The 19,078-nt window shown below is 44.1% G+C and overlaps 1 protein-coding gene across 2 annotated transcripts in view; it reads left to right on the forward strand.

Moving 5' to 3' along the window:
- The first annotated feature begins 4,361 nt into the window (after positions 1-4,361).
- The window catches only part of tonsl (tonsoku-like, DNA repair protein), a 47,897-nt gene continuing 33,180 nt past the window's right edge, over positions 4,362-19,078 (forward strand). For both annotated transcript variants that reach the window (XM_080479271.1, XM_080479272.1), the window contains exons 1-15: positions 4,362-4,615; positions 4,715-4,810; positions 8,434-8,576; positions 8,656-8,839; positions 8,915-9,044; positions 9,211-9,382; positions 11,941-12,055; positions 13,141-13,286; positions 13,369-13,521; positions 15,430-15,555; positions 15,643-15,826; positions 15,910-15,965; positions 16,065-16,154; positions 17,932-18,004; positions 18,092-18,255. In XM_080479271.1, coding sequence (XP_080335397.1) covers positions 4,591-4,615; positions 4,715-4,810; positions 8,434-8,576; positions 8,656-8,839; positions 8,915-9,044; positions 9,211-9,382; positions 11,941-12,055; positions 13,141-13,286; positions 13,369-13,521; positions 15,430-15,555; positions 15,643-15,826; positions 15,910-15,965; positions 16,065-16,154; positions 17,932-18,004; positions 18,092-18,255 — 1,857 coding nt within the window. In that variant the 5' untranslated portion in view covers positions 4,362-4,590. The remainder of the gene's footprint in view (positions 4,616-4,714; positions 4,811-8,433; positions 8,577-8,655; positions 8,840-8,914; positions 9,045-9,210; positions 9,383-11,940; positions 12,056-13,140; positions 13,287-13,368; positions 13,522-15,429; positions 15,556-15,642; positions 15,827-15,909; positions 15,966-16,064; positions 16,155-17,931; positions 18,005-18,091; positions 18,256-19,078) is intronic.

A 19,078-nucleotide genomic window follows, 5' to 3' on the forward strand; every position in this document is an offset into this window, starting at 1 on the left:
TGCCATTGTGCTAAATCCTGTACTTTATGGATGACATCGATGAATGTCGAGGATTATCCGGTCTTCTAGATATTGGAGACAAAATAAATCGAGACTCGGTCGACGAATACTTTGCACCGTAAGAACATGCATTGAACCGCATTAATACAGTGGGTTCATACTATAATGATGCTGATGATGATAGCTATAACCAAGAAGATGGCCTGGCAGCCTTAGAAAACGCTCTCCATCAATTAAATGCATTCAATGAGCCTGAGGTCGATGGAGATGCGGGACAAGCTCCACATGAAAGAGGCGGGCCCGAGCCTGACGCCGGTGAGGTCATTCGGCATGAACGCTTCAACAACGTTGAAATCAGACACACGGTGAACATTCCTCAACCACCTCAAGGTGAGCTGAATTTCGTACATTTCTACAAGAATGCCTTGGAAACTCTTTGGGGGTGCATTCAACATGTGATCAGAGAGCTCGAACAGGGGGACGTTTTTTAATTGGAGTTGTTGGGTGATAACGTGCACAGCTATGAGCTGATTAACGTCAATCAACCCGAAAATGCCCGTCAGGTATTTCAAGACTCATTAGTCTTTAAAATCCCCGAAAGAGGGTCAGAAACACAAGTGTGTCTCAACAGATGTGGTGAAGGATCACCGGTGTTTCATACAGCCCACCCCTCCTGCCAAAGAACACAGCGAGAAACTGACTTTCTGTGACTTTGAAACATATGTGGACGAAGCACAAGTCCATATACTGTTTCTGGTTTGTACCAAAACCCTGCAGGGGGTGGAATGGTCGTCTTACGGGCGTAATTGCGTCAAGGATTTTCTGCTAAAATAGTCCGTGACTATAAAAACAAAAAAATGTGTTCCAAAAAAAAACTAAGACAACATGAAGTTTTATATAGATCGCTCGTGTGGCATTGTGGGAACTTAAGTCAAATAACACATAGAGCAAGGGCAAGGCGTAAGATTAGATGGAAACCAGTCCAGATTAGATTGAATTCAGTCCAGACTGCCCAGTTTGGAAATGTCATCGACTGGCTGAAACTGAAACAGTCGGCATGAGAAAAGCAAAAGACAAACAGCTGAAACCTCGTCCTGGAGTCACAAAGAGGTAACGAATGGCACAATAACAGCAGTGAGGAAGTTCCCCCCATACAACATTGATCGGCCTTGTATAACGGTATAACTGTATAAATCCTTTTAACAGTAGCATACAACATACATTCATACAGTAGCAGCAGTAGCATTATGCTACCAGCATCAGTGATGCCCGTTACGCGTTAATTAGTAACTGTTACAGTTACTTGTCCAAGTCACTATGCGTTACTATTGGAGTACAATAAAACACATACATACATACATACATACATACATACATACATACATACATACATACATACATACATACATACAGTAGCAGTAGCAGTATGCTACACGCATACATATATACAGTAGCATCAGTAGCATTAGTATTATGCTACTAGCATACCTTTGAACGGATGCTAGTTTTCTGATCCACTGTAAACATTTCCAGGTCCTGCTCCATCACAAACAGACCCTGTGTCTGCTGCAGTGATCTGAAGCTGCTGAACACTTAGTGTGAATAGAAACTCACATTAAAATCATAGAATTGAAAAAGAAAAGTCTGGAAGCTGGAAATTTAGCACCAGGTTAATATCTGCTGAGCCTCGGAATGCTCCTGTGGAACTACTCATTTTTTTATCATTGTATCTTGATACAATTTTTATCATTGTATCTTGATACAATTTTTATCATTGTATCTTGATACAATTTTTATCATTGTATCTTGATACAATTTTTATCATTGTATCTTGCCTCTGCCTCTCATTGAACTTTCACAGTATTTTCTTCAGCCGGGTACACTCAATGGGTTGGCAGATACTACACTGCTCAAAAAAATTAAAGGAACACTTTGAAAACACATCAGATTTCAATGGTGAAAAAAAAATGTTGGATATCTATACTGATATAGACAGTTTAATGTCTCAGGAACAAAAGGATGCCACATCTTTTGATGGAAATAAAAGTTTTCAGCCTACAGAGGGCTCAGTATATAGACACCCCAAAAATCAAAGTGAAAAAATGATGTGGCAGGCTCGTCCATTTTGCCTAAATTCAATTTCTGCAACTCAAAATTCTTTTCAATATCTTGTGTGGCCCCCACGTGCTTGTATGCATGCTTGACAACGTCGCGGCATGCTCCTAATGAGACGACGGATGGTGTCTTGTGGGATGTCCTCCCAGATCTGTCTAAGGGCATCAGTGAGCTCCTGTAAAGTCTGAGGAGCAACCTGGCGGCGTCTGATGGACCGAAACATTATGTCCCAGAGGTGTTCTATCGGGTTTAGATCAGGTGATCGTGAGGGCCATTCAATTGTGTCAATTCCTTCATCCTCCAGATACTGTCTGCATGCTCTTGCCACATGAGGCCAGGCATTGTCGTGGACCAGGAGGAACCCAGGACCTACTGCACCGGCCATGGTCTGACCATGGGTGCAAGGATTTCATCCCGATACCTAATGGCAGTCAGACTGCCGTTCTCTAGCCTGTAGAGGTCTGTTCGTCCCTCCATGGAAATGCCTCCCCAGACCATCACTGACCCACCACCGAACGGGTCATGCTGAATGATGTTGCAGGCAGCATAGCGCTCTCCTTGGCTTCTCCAGACCCTTTCACGTCTATCACAGGTGCTCAGGGTAAACCTGCTCTCATCTGTGAAAAGCACAGGGCGCCAGTGGCGGACTTGCCAATTCTGGTGTTCTATGGAAAATGCCAATCGAGCTCCACGGTGCTGAGCAGTGAGCACAGGGCACACTACAGGACGTCATGCCCTGAGGCCACTCTCGTGAAGTCTGTTTCTGACTGTTTGGGCAGAGACATTCACACCAGTAGCCTGCTGGAGGTCATTCTGTAGGGCTCGGGCAGTGCTCCACCTGTTCCTCCTTGCACAAAGCAGCAGATATCGGTCCTGCTGATGGGATGAGGACCGTCTACAGCCCTGTCCAGCTCTCCTAGAGTAACTGCCTGTCTCCTGGAATCTCCTCCATGCTCTGGAGATTGTACTGGGAGACACATCAAATCTTCTTGCAACAGCACGCATGGATGTGCCATCCAGGAGGAGTTGGACAATCTGCGCAACTTCAGGAGGGTTAAGAAATCGCCTCATGCTCCCAGTCGTGATAATGACTCTAGCTAAAGCCAACACTTGTGGAAAAACAGTTGAAAAAGATCAAGAGGGAGGAACTTAAAATGGCCTCCACCTGCAAAACCAGTCCTGTTTTGGGGGCCATCTCGTTGTTGCCCCTCTAGTGCACCTGTTGTTAATTCCATCAACACCAATGCAGCTGAAACTGATTAACAACCCCCTCTGCCACGTACCTGACCAAAACCTTATCAGAAAAGTGCAATTGAATTCATGCCATACCCTGATAAAAAAACTGTTCCTTTAATTTTTTTGAGCAGTGTATAAAAGCCAGCAGGCTTGCACGTGTTGTTTTGACTATATTTCCCAGAATGCTTTGTGTCTTGATGACACAGTCCTCTATGTTGGTCACATGACCAGGTAATCTTTAGGAATCAATGTCCTGATCATACTTTTCAGCCTTCGACAAAATACAATTTTTCTGATTTGAGTATTGGCCAATACCGATACTTTGCTGATACGATACTTGCATTGCTATTGCTATACTGCGATCAAACTATTTAACTCCGGCAGTAGTTGTATGGTCAAATAATCAGTATTTGATATTCACTAACACTTCATTGAATGTTACTGGTGGTCTACAGCAGCTTCAATTACAATCTGATAATCCGGCCAGCAAAAATAACCCAAAGATTTGTAAATAAGAAATTATAATAAAAATAACTCTTAAATTATAACTTAATAATTCACCTGCATTTTTGTATTTGTACCTTTTATGAAGGGAATGTGTTATTTTACAGTTTATTTTACAGTTTCTCTTAAAATTGTATAATAAATGATATTGGTTAGTCAGGAGTCTTTGTGTTGGATTATATTCTGGAATCAAAATGGATTAATTTGCCTCTGTATTCCTCATTGTTCACATTGAGACCCATCCAATATGGCGGCATAAACACAGGTTGCGTTAGTGCCCTGAACCTTGTCTGTCAGGTTGTACGGCTCACTGTGCTCTCTCGTTCTACTTCATCATTAGAGATAAGAACAAATAGAATCAGTTGAAAGTAATCCATTTAGACAGGATGGGGGCAGTTTTATCCAAAATACATTTTAATCTCGGCGGTCGAGGTGGGATTCACGTCAGACAGACTAAAGTCAGGGTAAAAAAATCCCTGTTTGCAGGAGTGATGTGATTGGCTGTTGCAGTCCTGGCGGGGCTTTGTGAAGTGTGAGCTGGAAGCTAACGTGGCTACATGTAGCACGAGGTTTACTCACTGATATGAAGCGTTTCTCACCTTCTCACCGACAACGATCACAGATTATATAAGTCATCTCATGTCGGTTCAGACACCTGCGAACGAAACAGACGTCTGTGGTAGAAGATGGAGTGAGTGTTTAGTCTTCAGCCTCTGCTGAGCGACAGCTACAGACATGAGCTCCTCACGGGAAATCAAACGTGAGTAAACCTTCCATTCCAGATGGTTTTGACGTGTTTCAGAGCCGTTTGTCAGTTTGTCGGTCTGTCGGTCTGTTGTCTGTTGTCTGTTGTCTGCAGTGTTACAGAAAGCGAAGAGCAAAGCCCAGGCCAACAACAACTTGAAGGAGGAGGCCAGCCTGTGCAATCAGCTGGGAGAGGTGCTGTCAAGAAGTGGTAAGAGTCATCTGTTCACAGCATAAACAAACTACGTGATAAACAAACTACGTTACCGGGACTGCAGCTCAGACGCTCCTCCAGAGTAGTTCAATTATTTCATCTGAAAACAATTGAGGTGATTTTTCTTGTTTTTCAGGACAAAGTGCGTTTCTTTGTGTGAAGTTACTGTCAGTGATGATGATGATGATGATGATGATGTGAGATAGTTAGTTGTGGTTACCCTCACCAATGAAAGTTGGAGTGAAGGTTATGTTTTTATCCGCATTTATTTATTTATATATTCATTTATTGGTATGTTTGTATGCATGTATTCACATATTTATTTATTTGTATGTATGTGTGTACGTACAGATTAATTTATTATTTGTTTATTTATTGCTATGTATGTTTGTTCATATGTATGTACAGGTAAAATAAATGTTACATCATGATAGTGTTCAATATTTTTTGTCACTCATTTCAGAAAGTCAAACCCATATATGATCTCAGCTCATCACACAGAGAGTGAAATATTTCAAGCCTTTATTTCTTGAAATGTTGATTATGGCTGACAGAGAATGAAAACCCAAAATTCAGTTTCTCAGAAACATTGAATACTTTGGAAAAGTTCAGTTTTGGAAAGTCATGGTGTCACACCCTAATCAGCTAAGTAACTCAAAACGCCTGCAAAGGTTTCCTGAGCCTTTAAATAGTTTCTCAGGCCACGTTTATATGTACCTGGGACATTTACCCGGCTACCATTGAAAGAAAAAAAAATCTTGATGTACATGGACCCACAGATACACCTGGTTCAGAGCTGCTATGAGCGGCCAAACCTGTAGGGGGCAGTGTAACGAGAAGCATGAAGCCATGATAGCCAATCAGAATCCTGGACAAAAACACCATGTCATGAATTGTGACATAAATAGCTGCCTACTCCTCTTTAGATGCACCTGGAGACACAGAGTTTATCCAAATCTCCACTGTCGCTGGAGTTTTCAGGAATCCTCGTTTGTGGTGAGTCGTAGCTGCGTTTATGTGTAAATGTGAGGCCCAAACGCAGAGAAATATCACAGTTTTTTCAAATACCCAGGTACATGTAAACGTGGTCTCTGTCTGGGTCAGTAGGCTACACAATCATGGAGAAGACTGCTGACTTGACAGATGTCCAGAAGACAGTCATTGACACCCTCAACAAGGAGGGTCAGCCACAAAAGGCCATTGCTAAAGAAGCTGGTTGTTCACAGAGTGCTGGATCCAAGCATGTTGATAGAAAGTTGAGTGGAAGGAAAAAGTGTGATAGGAAAAGGTGCAACAGCAAAAGGGATGACCGCAGCCTTGAGAGGATTGTCCAGCAAAATGCTTCACAAGGACGGACTGAGTCTGGAGTCAGAGCATCAAGAGCCACTACGCACAGACCAATCCTAGACATGTGATCCTAATGTGGCTTCCTGGGGTCAAGACACTCCTGAACAAGAGACCAGGTCAGAAGCATCTTTCCTGGACTGTGGAGGAAAAGAACTGGACTGTTGCTCAGTGCTCCAAAGTCTTTTTTCAGATGAAGGTAAATTTTGCATCTCATTTGGAACTCAGGTCCCAGAGGGTGGAGGAAGAGAGGAGAGGCTCAGAATCCACCTTGCTTGAAGTCCAGAGTGAAGTGTCCTCAGTCTGTGATGACTTGAGCTGCCATGTCCTCTGCTGCTGTCCCTACACTGGGTCTTCTGAAGTCCACAGTCAAGGCAGCATCCAGCAGGAACCTTTAGAGCTCTTCATGCTTCCTCCTGCTGACGAGCTTTATGGAGATGCTGGGTTCATGTCCCAGCAGGACTTGGCACCTGCCCACACTGCCAAAGGTACCAAAGGTACCAAAGATACCAAAGGTACCAGAAGCTGCTTCAATGACCTTGGTGTTACTGTGCTGGATTGGCCAGCAGATTGGCCTGAGCTGAACCCCAGAGACAATCTCTGGCTATTGTCAATAGAGAGAGAGACACCAGACCAACAATGCAGATGACCTGAAGGCTGCTATCAAAGCTACCTGGGCTTCAGTCCACCTGAGCAGTACCACAGGTTGATGGCCTCCAGGCCACGCTGCTAAGACGCAGTCGTTCATGCAAAAGGAGCAACCAGGTATTGAGTGCAGAGAAATGAACAGACTTTTCAGAAGTCTTACATTTTTGTTCAAAATATCAATTTTTTCTTGATCTTATGTAATATTCTAATTTTCTGAGACACTGAATTTTGGGTTTTCACTCTCTGTAGGAGATCATCATCAACATTTCAGGAAATAAAGGCTTGAACTATTTCACTCTGTCATGAGCCTATATAATATATGGGTTTGACTTTCTGATATGAGTGACAAAAAAATACATTTTCATGATATTCTCATTTTTGAGATGTACTTACCTACATATTTATTATTTATCTATTGGTATGTATGTAGGGCTGGGCGATTTAGCGATATTCTATGATTTTTTAAAAAAATCATTTGAGCTTCGATTCGATTTTTTTTTTCTTAATGCACTTAAAAATGACTGCAGACATTGGATATCTTGTCAAAAGTGCAACTTTATTGCTGTGATTGCCCTCAGAGTTAAAATGCATATAAACAATCCCAAAGTAAAAAGTTAATGAGGCGCTGTCAGCAACTACGGAAACCCACAAGGAACGGGAGAACGGAACGTGGAAAATGCCAAAGAACTGGGGAGAAAAAAACTACAATTTGCAAAATAAAAATATTTTTTAGCTTCAAATTCGATAAATCGATTATTTTTGCCCAGTTGTGTGTGTGTGTGTTGTGGGGGGGCCTGTAGAAATGCCATCGGGCCCGGACACCGCCACCCCGGCTGTCGGCAGCACGGCAGCCCCCTGAAGACCCTGCATGAATAAGTGTAGTTAAAATTGCTGCTGTCCTGCACAGGGCATCTGTGTTTGCAATTCCAGTCCAGTGTGTCATCCAACTGTACTCCCATGTATTTGAAGGTCCTTACAATGTCAACACAGTCCCCCTTAATGTTAACAGGCACCGGTTGCGGCCTCGATCTCCTGAAGTCCACCACCATTTCTTTGGTCTTGGTGGTGTTGAGGCGCAGGTGGTTGAAGTAGCACCATGTTTCGAAGTCCGCGATCAGTTTCCTGTGCTCCTCCTCCCGTCCACTACTTATACATCCCACGATGCCAGTGTCGTCCGCAAACTTCTGCACGTGGCAGGACTGTGTTGTATTGGCAGTCCGATGTGTAAAGGGTGAACAGGACCAGAGGAAGCACAGTCCCCTGTGACCATGGTGTCAGACCTGCAGTTCCCCAGTCGAACATACTGAGGTCTGCCTGTCAAGTCGTCCATTATCCATGCCACCAGGTGTGTGTCCACACCCATCTTTATTAGTTTGTGTCCCAGAAGTGAGGGCTGGAGAAGTCTAAGAATGTGATTCTCACGGCACCACTGCCTCTGTTGAGGTGGGAGAGGGATCGATGGAGCATGTATACAATGGCATTCTCCGCTCCCACCTTCTCCTGCTTTGCAAACTGCAGAGGGTCGAGGGTATGACGGACCTATGGTCTCAGGTGGTGTAGCAGCAGACACTCCATGGTTTTGTGTTTGTATAAAACACATTTGTTCTTCTGATCATTCTGTGTGGCAGGAGACTATGCAGCTGCCATTCGGGAACACCAGCAAGAGTTGGCTCTGTCCGAGGTGCTCAATGACGTGATCGGACGAGCGGTGGCCAACAGGAAGATCGGAGAGTGCTACGCAGAGATGGGAAACATTGACGCTGCTTTGAAGGTTATGACGATAAGTGAACATCTTTAGGGTTTCATTTTGAGAAGAACCACTTTAGCTAAAGAGCTGTTGTCTTGTGTAGCACCAGCACTGTCATCTGGACCTGGCTCGCTCGGTCCGAGATGATGCTGAGGAGCAGAGAGCTCTAGCCACCATTGGTCGAACCTACCTCTTTCGTTACGAATCGGACCATTCCAAATACAGTTTAGAGCAAGCAGGAGATGCCTTCAGGAAGAGCTTGAGCCTTGTGAATGATCGACTGGAGGGTGCGTACTGTGTGCTCTAGAAACTACCCGAGTGAAATACTTTCATGATTTCATTTGTTTCTCTCTGACCCTCAGGGACTGTGCCACAGCGAGAGATCAGTGAGATGAAGGCACGCCTTTTCCTGAATCTGGGTCTGGTCTGTGATCACCTCGGGGAACCAAAGCGCTGCAGCGAGTTCATCCAACGAAGTGTTTTTATCGCAGAGTACGAATATCCTACAATTCTCCTGATAAACTATGTTCATACAAATAATCAGACTGGTTGTTAGTCATCTCCCTTTTTTCCATCTTGCTCTTTATTTGAAGCGTGTAACAGGAAAGTCATGTTTGTACATGACCATTGCTAAGTGATCTGCATCCTGTTTGTAAAGGAAGGGTCAGTTGCTGGAAGATCTCTACCGTGCAAACTTCAACCTGGGAAACATTTACTTCCGCAACGGCCAACAGTCGAAGGCGGTGCGCTGCCTGGAGCAGGCCAAAGAGTGCGCCCGCAAGACCAAGGACAAGTTCAGCGAGAGCGAGTGCTTCCACTGCATTGGAAAGGTACGACACCACCGAGATCTCTACTGCTGCCGCCGCCACAGTGCTGCTGCTCACATGTCTGCAAGCTGTGTAAAGTCAGTGTGTGTGTTGCTGTGTAAAGTCAGTGTGTGTGTTGCTGTGTAATGTCGGTGTGTGTGTTGCTGTGTAAAGTCGGTGTGTGTGTTGCTGTGTAAAGTCGGTGTGTGTGTTGCTGTGTATTGTCGGTGTGTGTGTTGCTGTGTAAAGTCAGTGTGTGTGTGTGTGTGTGTGTGTGTGTTGCTGTGTAAAGTCAGTGTGTGTGTTGCTGTGTAAAGTCGGTGTGTGTGTTGCTGTGTAAAGTCGGTGTGTGTGTTGCTGTGTAAAGTCGGTGTGTGTGTTGCTGTGTAATGTCGGTGTGTGTGTTGCTGTGTAATGTCGGTGTGTGTGTGTGTGTGTGTGTGTGTTGCTGTGTAAAGTCAGTGTGTGTGTTGCTGTGTAAAGTCGGTGTGTGTGTTGCTGTGTATTGTCGGTGTGTGTGTGTGTGTGTGTGTGTGTGTGTGTGTGTGTGTGTTGCTGTGTAATGTCGGTGTGTGTGTGGCTGTGTAATGTCAGTGTGTGTGTGTGTTGCTGTGTAATGTCGGTGTGTGTGTTGCTGTGTAATGTCAGTGTGTGTGTGTGTTGCTGTTTAATGTCGGTGTGTGTGTTGCTGTGTAATGTCAGTGTGTGTGTGTGTTGCTGTGTAATGTCAGTGTGTGTGTTGCTGTGTAAAGTCAGTGTGTGTGTGTGTGTGTTGCTGTGTAATGTCAGTGTGTGTGTGTGTGTGTGTTGCTGTGTAATGTCAGTGTGTGTGTTGCTGTGTAATGTCAGTGTGTGTGTTGCTATGTAATGTCAGTGTGTGTGTTGCTGTGTAATGTCGGTGTGTGTGTGTTGCTGTGTAAAGTCGGTGTGTGTGTTGCTGTGTAATGTCGGTGTGTGTGTTGCTGTGTAATGTCGGTGTGTGTGTTGCTGTGTAATGTCGGTGTGTGTGTTGCTGTGTAATGTCGGTGTGTGTGTGTGTGTGTGTGTGTGTGTGTGTGTGTGTGTGTTGCTGTGTAAAGTCGGTGTGTGTGTTGCTGTGTAATGTCGGTGTGTGTGTGTGTGTGTGTGTGTGTTGCTGTGTAAAGTCGGTGTGTGTGTTGCTGTGTAAAGTCGGTGTGTGTGTTGCTGTGTAATGTCGGTGTGTGTGTGTGTGTGTGTGTGTGTGTTGCTGTGTAAAGTCGGTGTGTGTGTTGCTGTGTAATGTCGGTGTGTGTGTTGCTGTGTAAAGTCGGTGTGTGTGTTGCTGTGTAAAGTCAGTGTGTGTGTGTTGCTGTGTAAAGTCAGTGTGTGTGTGTGTGTTGCTGTGTAATGTCGGTGTGTGTGTTGCTGTGTAAAGTCAGTGTGTGTGTGTTGCTGTGTAAAGTCAGTGTGTGTGTGTTGCTGTGTAAAGTCAGTGTGTGTGTGTTGCTGTGTAAAGTCAGTGTGTGTGTGTGTCTTGCTGTGTAAAGTCAGTGTGTGTGTGTTGCTGTGTAAAGTCAGTGTGTGTGTGTGTTGCTGTGTAATGTCGGTGTGTGTGTTGCTGTGTAATGTCGGTGTGTGTGTTGCTGTGTAATGTCGGTGTGTGTGTTGCTGTGTAAAGTCGGTGTGTGTGTTGCTGTGTAAAGTCGGTGTGTGTGTTGCTGTGTAATGTCGGTGTGTGTGTTGCTGTGTAATGTCGGTGTGTGTGTTGCTGTGTAATGTCGGTGTGTGTGTTGCTGTGTAATGTCGGTGTGTGTGTTGCTGTGTAATGTCGGTGTGTGTGTTGCTGTGTAATGTCGGTGTGTGTGTTGCTGTGTAATGTCAGTGTGTGTGTGTTGCTGTGTAAAGTCGGTGTGTGTGTTGCTGTGTAAAGTCGGTGTGTGTGTGTTGCTGTATAAAGTCAGTGTGTGTTGCTGTGTAAAGTCGGTGTGTGTGTGTGTTGCTGTGTAAAGTCGGTGTGTGTGTGTGTGTGTTGCTGTGTAAAGTCGGTGTGTGTGTGTGTTGCTGTGTAAAGTCGGTGTGTGTGTGTGTTGCTGTGTAAAGTCGGTGTGTGTGTGTGTGTTGCTGTGTAAAGTCGGTGTGTGTGTGTGTGTTGCTGTGTAAAGTCGGTGTGTGTGTGTGTGTTGCTGTGTAAAGTCGGTGTGTGTGTGTGTGTGTTGCTGTGTAAAGTCGGTGTGTGTGTGTGTTGCTGTGTAAAGTCAGTGTGTGTGTGTGTGTGTGTTGCTGTGTAAAGTCGGTGTGTGTGTGTGTTGCTGTGTAAAGTCGGTGTGTGTGTGTGTGTGTTGCTGTGTAAAGTCGGTGTGTGTGTGTGTTGCTGTGTAAAGTCGGTGTGTGTGTGTGTTGCTGTGTAAAGTCGGTGTGTGTGTGTGTGTTGCTGTGTAAAGTCGGTGTGTGTGTGTGTGTGTGTTGCTGTGTAAAGTCGGTGTGTGTGTGTGTGTTGCTGTGTAAAGTCGGTGTGTGTGTGTGTGTGTTGCTGTGTAAAGTCGGTGTGTGTGTGTGTTGCTGTGTAAAGTCAGTGTGTGTGTGTGTGTTGCTGTGTAAAGTCGGTGTGTGTCGGCCTGCAGGTGCAGCTCTCTCTGGGTGACGTCGTCGCTGCTCGTCGATCTCTGAAGAAAGCCCTGCAGCTCGGCTCTCAGCAGCCTCTGGACCGACAGGCCGTGAAGAAGTCTTTCAAATATGGTAGAAGAAGAAAAAGGGTTCTACTGACACTGTAAACATGGTTTCCTGGTAAAGATGAGAGCTGTGATAGAAACAGCGGAGTTATTTACTGCAGCTTCACATCAGCTGGGCAGCTCGTCTCGACTGAATGAACCAATATGAGCTGGGAGGAGCTCTTTAAGATGAAATCAGCTCACTGCTTCACTAAAAATCCACTGAGGTCTCACTCATTTTAATCCAGGGGCCACATCCAGCCTCATGCTGTCTTGGGGGGCCGGACCTCTAACATGACGACTCTGCAACCTTTAAGTATACATGATTGTCACCTCCACTCAGAGGTGTGAGTACAATATGAAAAGGTTCACATTTTGTTTAACATCTTTTTATTAATCCTGAACAAGAAGAATCATTTCGACTTTACACCTCTTTTGATTCCTGGTGTCAAACACTGACATGTCTTTAGATTGGAACATTTTGCAGCTTTCATGTTTTCACGTCTCCACCTCACTGTTTTTATGCTGATGATACTTGATGAACAATAAGTCTTATGTCTCGACCGTGTGATCTCTACTGTCATCTTAATAAACCACCACCATATGAATTAACAGCACTTACTGTTCCTGAACGACTCTACTCTGATTCCACGAACACGGATGAATAAGTTTAGAAAACAACTGCAACCTGTATGATTTTGCCTGTGTTGTTCAGCTGCCGTGACTTACCGATTAAACCTTTCATGGTGTTGTGAGAACTTTAAAACAAGTGTTTCTTCAACTTCCCACAAGAAGCACCATCGAAGTCAAAAATGACTTTAAATCACATATTGTGTCACGGTCATCAAGGTGTGAATCAGGGTCTATTCTCAATCAAAACCTTTCTTGTCACTGTGTTTTCTACGGTGGTTGTGTTGCTAGAGTTGGAGGTCCCGCTGCAGCTGACCTCTGAGGCACCATGAACATAGACTGTGATCCATAAACATGTTTGTTGGATACCGTGCAGCCTTTATTTAAAATGTTGTCAAACCTGAATGTTTGAGGCGGTGTTGAGTGTCGATGTGTGAAACCTGAGTCGTTCTGCGTGCTTGAGAGGCTGTGTTGTGCTTCCAGCTGATCGTGGCTGTAAACTGGAGGAGGTGTTGGGGGAGGACAAGCACAGAAGTCCCCATCAGGCCATGGAGCTGGCTGAGCAGCTGGGGGACCTGTACTGTAAGGTTGGCTGCTACAGCAAAGCTCTGGAGGCTTATCAAGCTCAGGTAAGCAGCTTCCACACCTTCTGGACCGCTCGCTGTCCTCGCCGGCACTATCGTGACGTTAACGTTTGTGTTTGTGGTGCAGCTGAAGCGGGCTGAAGCTCTGGGGAAGCCCGACAGAGAGCTGGCCGTCATTCACGTGTCGCTGGCCGCCACGCACACCGACCTCAGGCAGCATGTTCACGCCGTGCAGCACTACAGGCAGGAGCTGGCTCTGAGGCAGGGCAGCTCCACAGAGGTAACCACCACACCTCACTGACCTCAGATCAGGACCTCATCATCCTCATCGGTCTGAAACCTTCAAGAACTAAAGAGTGTTTCTTTGGTTTGCCTTCTCTGTCCAGTTTGAACTGCAAAATGGATTTAACCTTTCAAATGAAAATAACACTGTGTATAAAGTTGTTTAAAAATAATAATGTACATTTACCAAAAGCATCGATTATGTTGACTTTATAACATTTAAGCCAGTTTCGTGTTGTATTATTCGATCTGTCTCTGTCCGTTTGTTTCCATCTTTTCAGCTCTTTTCTTGTGACCTGTTGTTAGGTGACATGTTAGGATGTGATCTTTTTCTCACCATTATCTTATTTGACATACTACTGAACCATTCTTTAATTTCAAAGTCGCTTTATTCGTCTTTTCTACGACACATTTTCACATATATAGAACCGCAATAGCATTTTAGAAATAGAAATTACGCACGCTAAAATATACAGGCAAAAATAATCCTTTGGGAGTAAAACAGTAAAAAAAATGAAGTAGACTGAACAGTGAAATAACACAACAGAGAGGCCATCTCATACATTTAATGTCTTTGCATATCAGACTTATTGATCCATGTAATCATAAATAGTCAAGCTACAGTGTCCAAGATGTTCCTTTAGTGAGACGTTCCTACTGAATCAGCAGCACTTTGTTCATATGTCAGATTTTCAACACTGATTATCAATTGTGACACGGTGTGTAACAACCAGTCCCATTGTGAAGAAAGCACACAAATAGCGTGGTGACAGCCGTACGTAAAGCTGCGCTGTGGATGCGCCGCACCGCCACGCCCTGGGGATGCACCGGTGCTGCAGACAGACGACCTCCTCATCACCCAGCGCTTCCACCTCTGGAGTGACTGAGGATACAACACAAAGTCCACTCAGCCTCTTCACAAGTCCCTGTTCAAATATTTAATTTATACATTTAATCAACAGATAAAACTGTACTTTATGGGTCTCTGCTGGCCTCCTTCCCTCCCCGACACTCAGCCACACACGGTGGCCGTCACAACCATGGGGGCCGGTTTTGTGCTCGGGTGCTGCTCCCCATGATGTCACTCTCCTCTGGCCTTCACCTTCAGATCAGACTCTTCTTTTCCATCTCTCTGTGGTTCTCACACTATTTTCACCGGTGACAACATGCCGCTGATCGCTTATTTTTTCTTTTATTAGTTATTCCACTACCATGACAGCAAATAAGATAATTTTCCTGACCTCCACCTCCCACACGACTATTTTGCTCTCCGTAAAATTCCCTTTCCTCGTCTTTCTGCCAGGATTAATCGTCAAATGCCGGAGATCAGCAGGCTGATTGAGAAGCAAAAATATTGACAAGGCACTTTGCATTGACCATTTAAGGTGCAAGGTGGGTGGGATATGAACTGCGCAACCTTGCAGGTGGACTTTGATCTATAAAAGAAAGTGTGTGCAAATGTGCGTACGCAAGGTTTTACCAATCCAAATATTTTTTGGCGCCTTCCATTTTCAGCTTTTAGGCGCACTTAAATTTTTAGTAAGAATCCTACGCAATGTTTCTAAATGAGGCCCCAGGGTTTGTGTGTGCAGGGGGCAGAGGGCGGAGGTAAGCCATAGCTGGTAAAAAGTTCAGCCTCCTGACGGCCTCATGGATGAACCTGGTCTTCAGCCTGCTGGTCCTTGTGAAATTGTTAATTTAGGCATCGTTTAGTGAAAGCTGCAGAGAGTTGCTGCAGAGGGACTGAAGAAGTTCATGCAGCTTCAGAGCTGCAGGTTACAGGGTTCTTCTGATTAAATCCACTTAGTTATGACAGTAAACCATGTATTACTTAAAGACTCAACATTTGTACAGTTCTTGTCACATAATCCACATGATCCACAGTGTGTCTTGTTGTGTGCCTCAGGAATGCAGCACGTGGTTGAACATCGCAGCGGCTCAGGAGGAGAGCGCTGGCTCCCCAGAGGACGTGGACAGCAGCTTTAAGATGGCGCTGCACTGCGCTGAGGCGTCCGGGAAGGTCACAACGCAGGTGAGAAGATTCTCACCTGCGTTGTGTTCAGATGAACATCAGGTTAACACTTTGTTAACGGAGTGAAACTGACTCTCACTCCCACAGAAACGAGCTCTCAGACTCTGGATGGCCTCACAGAAGAGACGAGGCTCCTCTGGCACTACTGAGACGGAACAGAAGCTGCAGGAGCTGTGTGGTCCAGACGGGAGTGAGGAAGAGGGGGACGAAGAGGAGGACATGGAGAACACTGAATCTCTGGACGACAGCGATGTCGTCCTGTCTGATTCAGGTAGACCCCACACCGACACCTCCGGGAATTCATCTCATGATGCTGTTGACGTTTCATTACATGCGACTCCTCGTTTCCTTTAGATGAAGATCTGGAGGGTTACGACAAGATGGTGACAGGCAGGAGGAAGGCTGGGAGAGTGAGTCCAGCATCAGCTGTCACTCAATTCTTTAGTTTTTTCTTTAGATCTGTGTTTGAAAAACGGTCCTCAATCCTGATTTCTGTCTCTGCTCTGTAGTGGAACAAGAGGAATGAGAAGGGCGAGACATCTCTCCACAGAGCATGTATTGATGGGAACCTGAAGCAGGTCCAGTACCTGCTGGAACAGGTGAGGACCACATTAGATGAACTAAATACAGTCTGCTCAGAGCAGAGCTGTTGAACTCATCTTCACTGACCAGTTCCATCTCTTCACATGTTGTTAGTCCTAGTGCACACACACACACACACACACACACACACACACACACACACACACACACACACACACACAGTATGTAAACTTAATTTAAGCTTTATTTTACCAGTATTTTCAAGCTTTCTGTCTTTCTGACACAAATGCTAAAGAATGTATACTTTTTCACTCAAGAATCGATTTTTGCTTTAATAATTTTCATCTCATCGGCTCCATTTAAGATTTATTCAACTTATTATTGTTGAGATGTATTCTAGTGGCACTTCTCTAGATTTAAGACAGTCTTGTACTTGAAATAAGATTACAAATGGTAAATGGACTTCACTTATATAGCACCTTTCAGGTGTGTGAGCAGCCCCAAAGCGCATTACATCGTTCATCACATTCACCAATGGCCATGCAGGGCACTGTCATTCCAATGGGAGTGAGATGGGAATCAAACCTGTAACCTTCTGATTGGGAGACGACCACTCCACCAGCTGAGCCAATCCTTATATGTAGTTACATTATGAAGAAGCGCTGTGTTTTTAGAAAAGCCAGCTATGCCTAAAAGTAGGTGTTTCTACCTCAAAAGTAGACATTTGCTTTTTTACCTTTCATGTTGCCTTCAAAATTTGAGACGCATTTTACTAATTTCACCTTGTATAATCTTACATTGAAAAGTGTTAACCATACTCATCCAGTTGGCTGAAAATACATTTGTTACTAATATTGCTCTGGTTCTCGACCCCTCATTTTAAATAACCATACCATGTAAACAGTTCTCCAAATTATTCAACAATTTCTCTACAATGTCTCTGTGCTTTGGATTGTGAAATATTGAAATAAGTACATAGGTGGAAAGACTTTGGTTGTTGATAATGTCAGCAATAATGTTCAGAGTTTGATTTTATGAAAAATATCTATGTAGTAAATGGATCAATGTTTTGTTTCAAATGTCAACCTCTTTCCACAATTGAATGGATTAAGCATTATTTAGATTATGAGGTAGAAGGTCTCCATCTGGCTCAAGTAAATGTTTCTGTAGATTCTGAAGAACTTATTGATCATACAGCATACTACTATTTAACTACTATTTCATACAAGTACATCACAAAGCTCACTGACATCATTACACATACAAACCTGTAAATACTGCTCATTTAAAAACATTTTTTAAGTCTTCATTTGTGTTTATATGTTCATATGGTATGAGGATGTATATTTTTATCTGATTTAATAGAAATATCTGTAAATTGTAACTCATCTTTCAAAAGAAACATCTTCATTTTATCATTGTAGCTGTTTTCTCATGAATTTGTGGTTTTCAATTTAAATGGATTAAGTTGAATCAAGTAAAGTGTATTTCTTAAAACAAGATTATCTATCTTATACAAATCACACCGCAACTTCAAAAATGTATGAAATGTCAGATATAACTGGTTCCTTCTAAAATACAACTCAAAACCACATCATTTAAAGATTGTTTGACTTAACAAGATATTTGAGATGCATTGTGTTAGAACGAGTACCTCTGTCTTGCTGAAATATTACTTGTTGGGCATATTTATCTTAAATCAGGTGGGATGAGACATTCTGACTAAAAACCAGACAAATACACTTGGTAAGATGTTGAGTTTTTGCAGTGCAGGCAGAAAGTTGAATCGGTGCTGGCTTTGTGATGATCACTTTTTTGCTGTGTGCATGTCAGGGTCACCCAGTGAACCCCAGAGACTACTGTGGCTGGACCCCGCTGCATGAGGCCTGTAACCACGGACACCACGGTACCCTGCTCATGCTGCCTGCGCTCACGCTCGTCTGTAAGCTCCTGCTCACTGCCGCTGACCTGTGTTTGTGGCTCTTTCATGCAGAGATTGCTGCCTTGCTGCTGGAGCGCGGCGCCAACGTCAATGATCCCGGAGGCCCTTTATGTGAAAGAGTGACTCCTCTGCACGATGCCCTCGCCTGCGGAAACTTGAAAGTGGCACGACTGCTTTTAAAACGAGGGGCTTCTGTCACACTACGCAACTCCAAGGTGTGTGCGTCATCTATAGCTCCAGCCTGCTAGGAATTAGGACTGCTTGATGTATTCCAAGTTTTTTGTTAAGTATCACACAATCAACATTTTCAATCTCTATAAATCTCAAAGCATCCTGTTAGACTGGTTGATTGATACCGGGTATCAGCAATTGCGATTTATGCTGGTTTGGATTAGTCTGGGCTCTATAAATCTTTCAGTGTTTACCGTAGAAAGAAAGCATACATTATCTGATTCATAATTGTCATAATGGCTCCGGTTGAGTTTTTGAAAGAAATGTAGAATACCGATTGAAACAGCTTGACTTTACGTCTGCCCTCAAGGTCTGTACGGTCGTCTGCAAAAGTATTGGAACGGTAAAGCCAGTTCCTTTGTTTTTCTCATTTACTGAAGACATTTCAATTTAAGATCAGAAGATAAATATGAGAGAAGAGTTTTTAAGTCCTGGTATTTACATCTTGATGTGTCAAACCGCTCGGGGCATAGCACCCTTTGTATTAGACAACAGCATATTTAGGTGAGCAAAAGTAATGGAACAAATAATATTAAAGTAAATAACATTTAATATTTGATGGAATAACTCTTGCTTGCAATAACTGGCTGAAGCATGCAACCCATCGACATCACTAAACTGTTGTATTCTTCATCAGTGATGCTTTTCCAGGCTGTTAACGCAGCTTCTTTCACTTGTTTGTTCCTCCAGCCTCCTCTTCAAGAGGTGACATGTTCTGATGGTTTGAGGTCAGGGGATTCACTGTATCTTGGCTGGGGGCTGGGGGCTGGGGGGGCTGGTTTCCAAACTGTTGTGCTGGCTATACCC

This window comes from Lipophrys pholis, assembly GCF_963383615.2.
Source record: "Lipophrys pholis genome assembly, chromosome: 14".
In the NCBI taxonomy this organism is placed as follows: Eukaryota; Metazoa; Chordata; class Actinopteri; order Blenniiformes; family Blenniidae; genus Lipophrys; species Lipophrys pholis.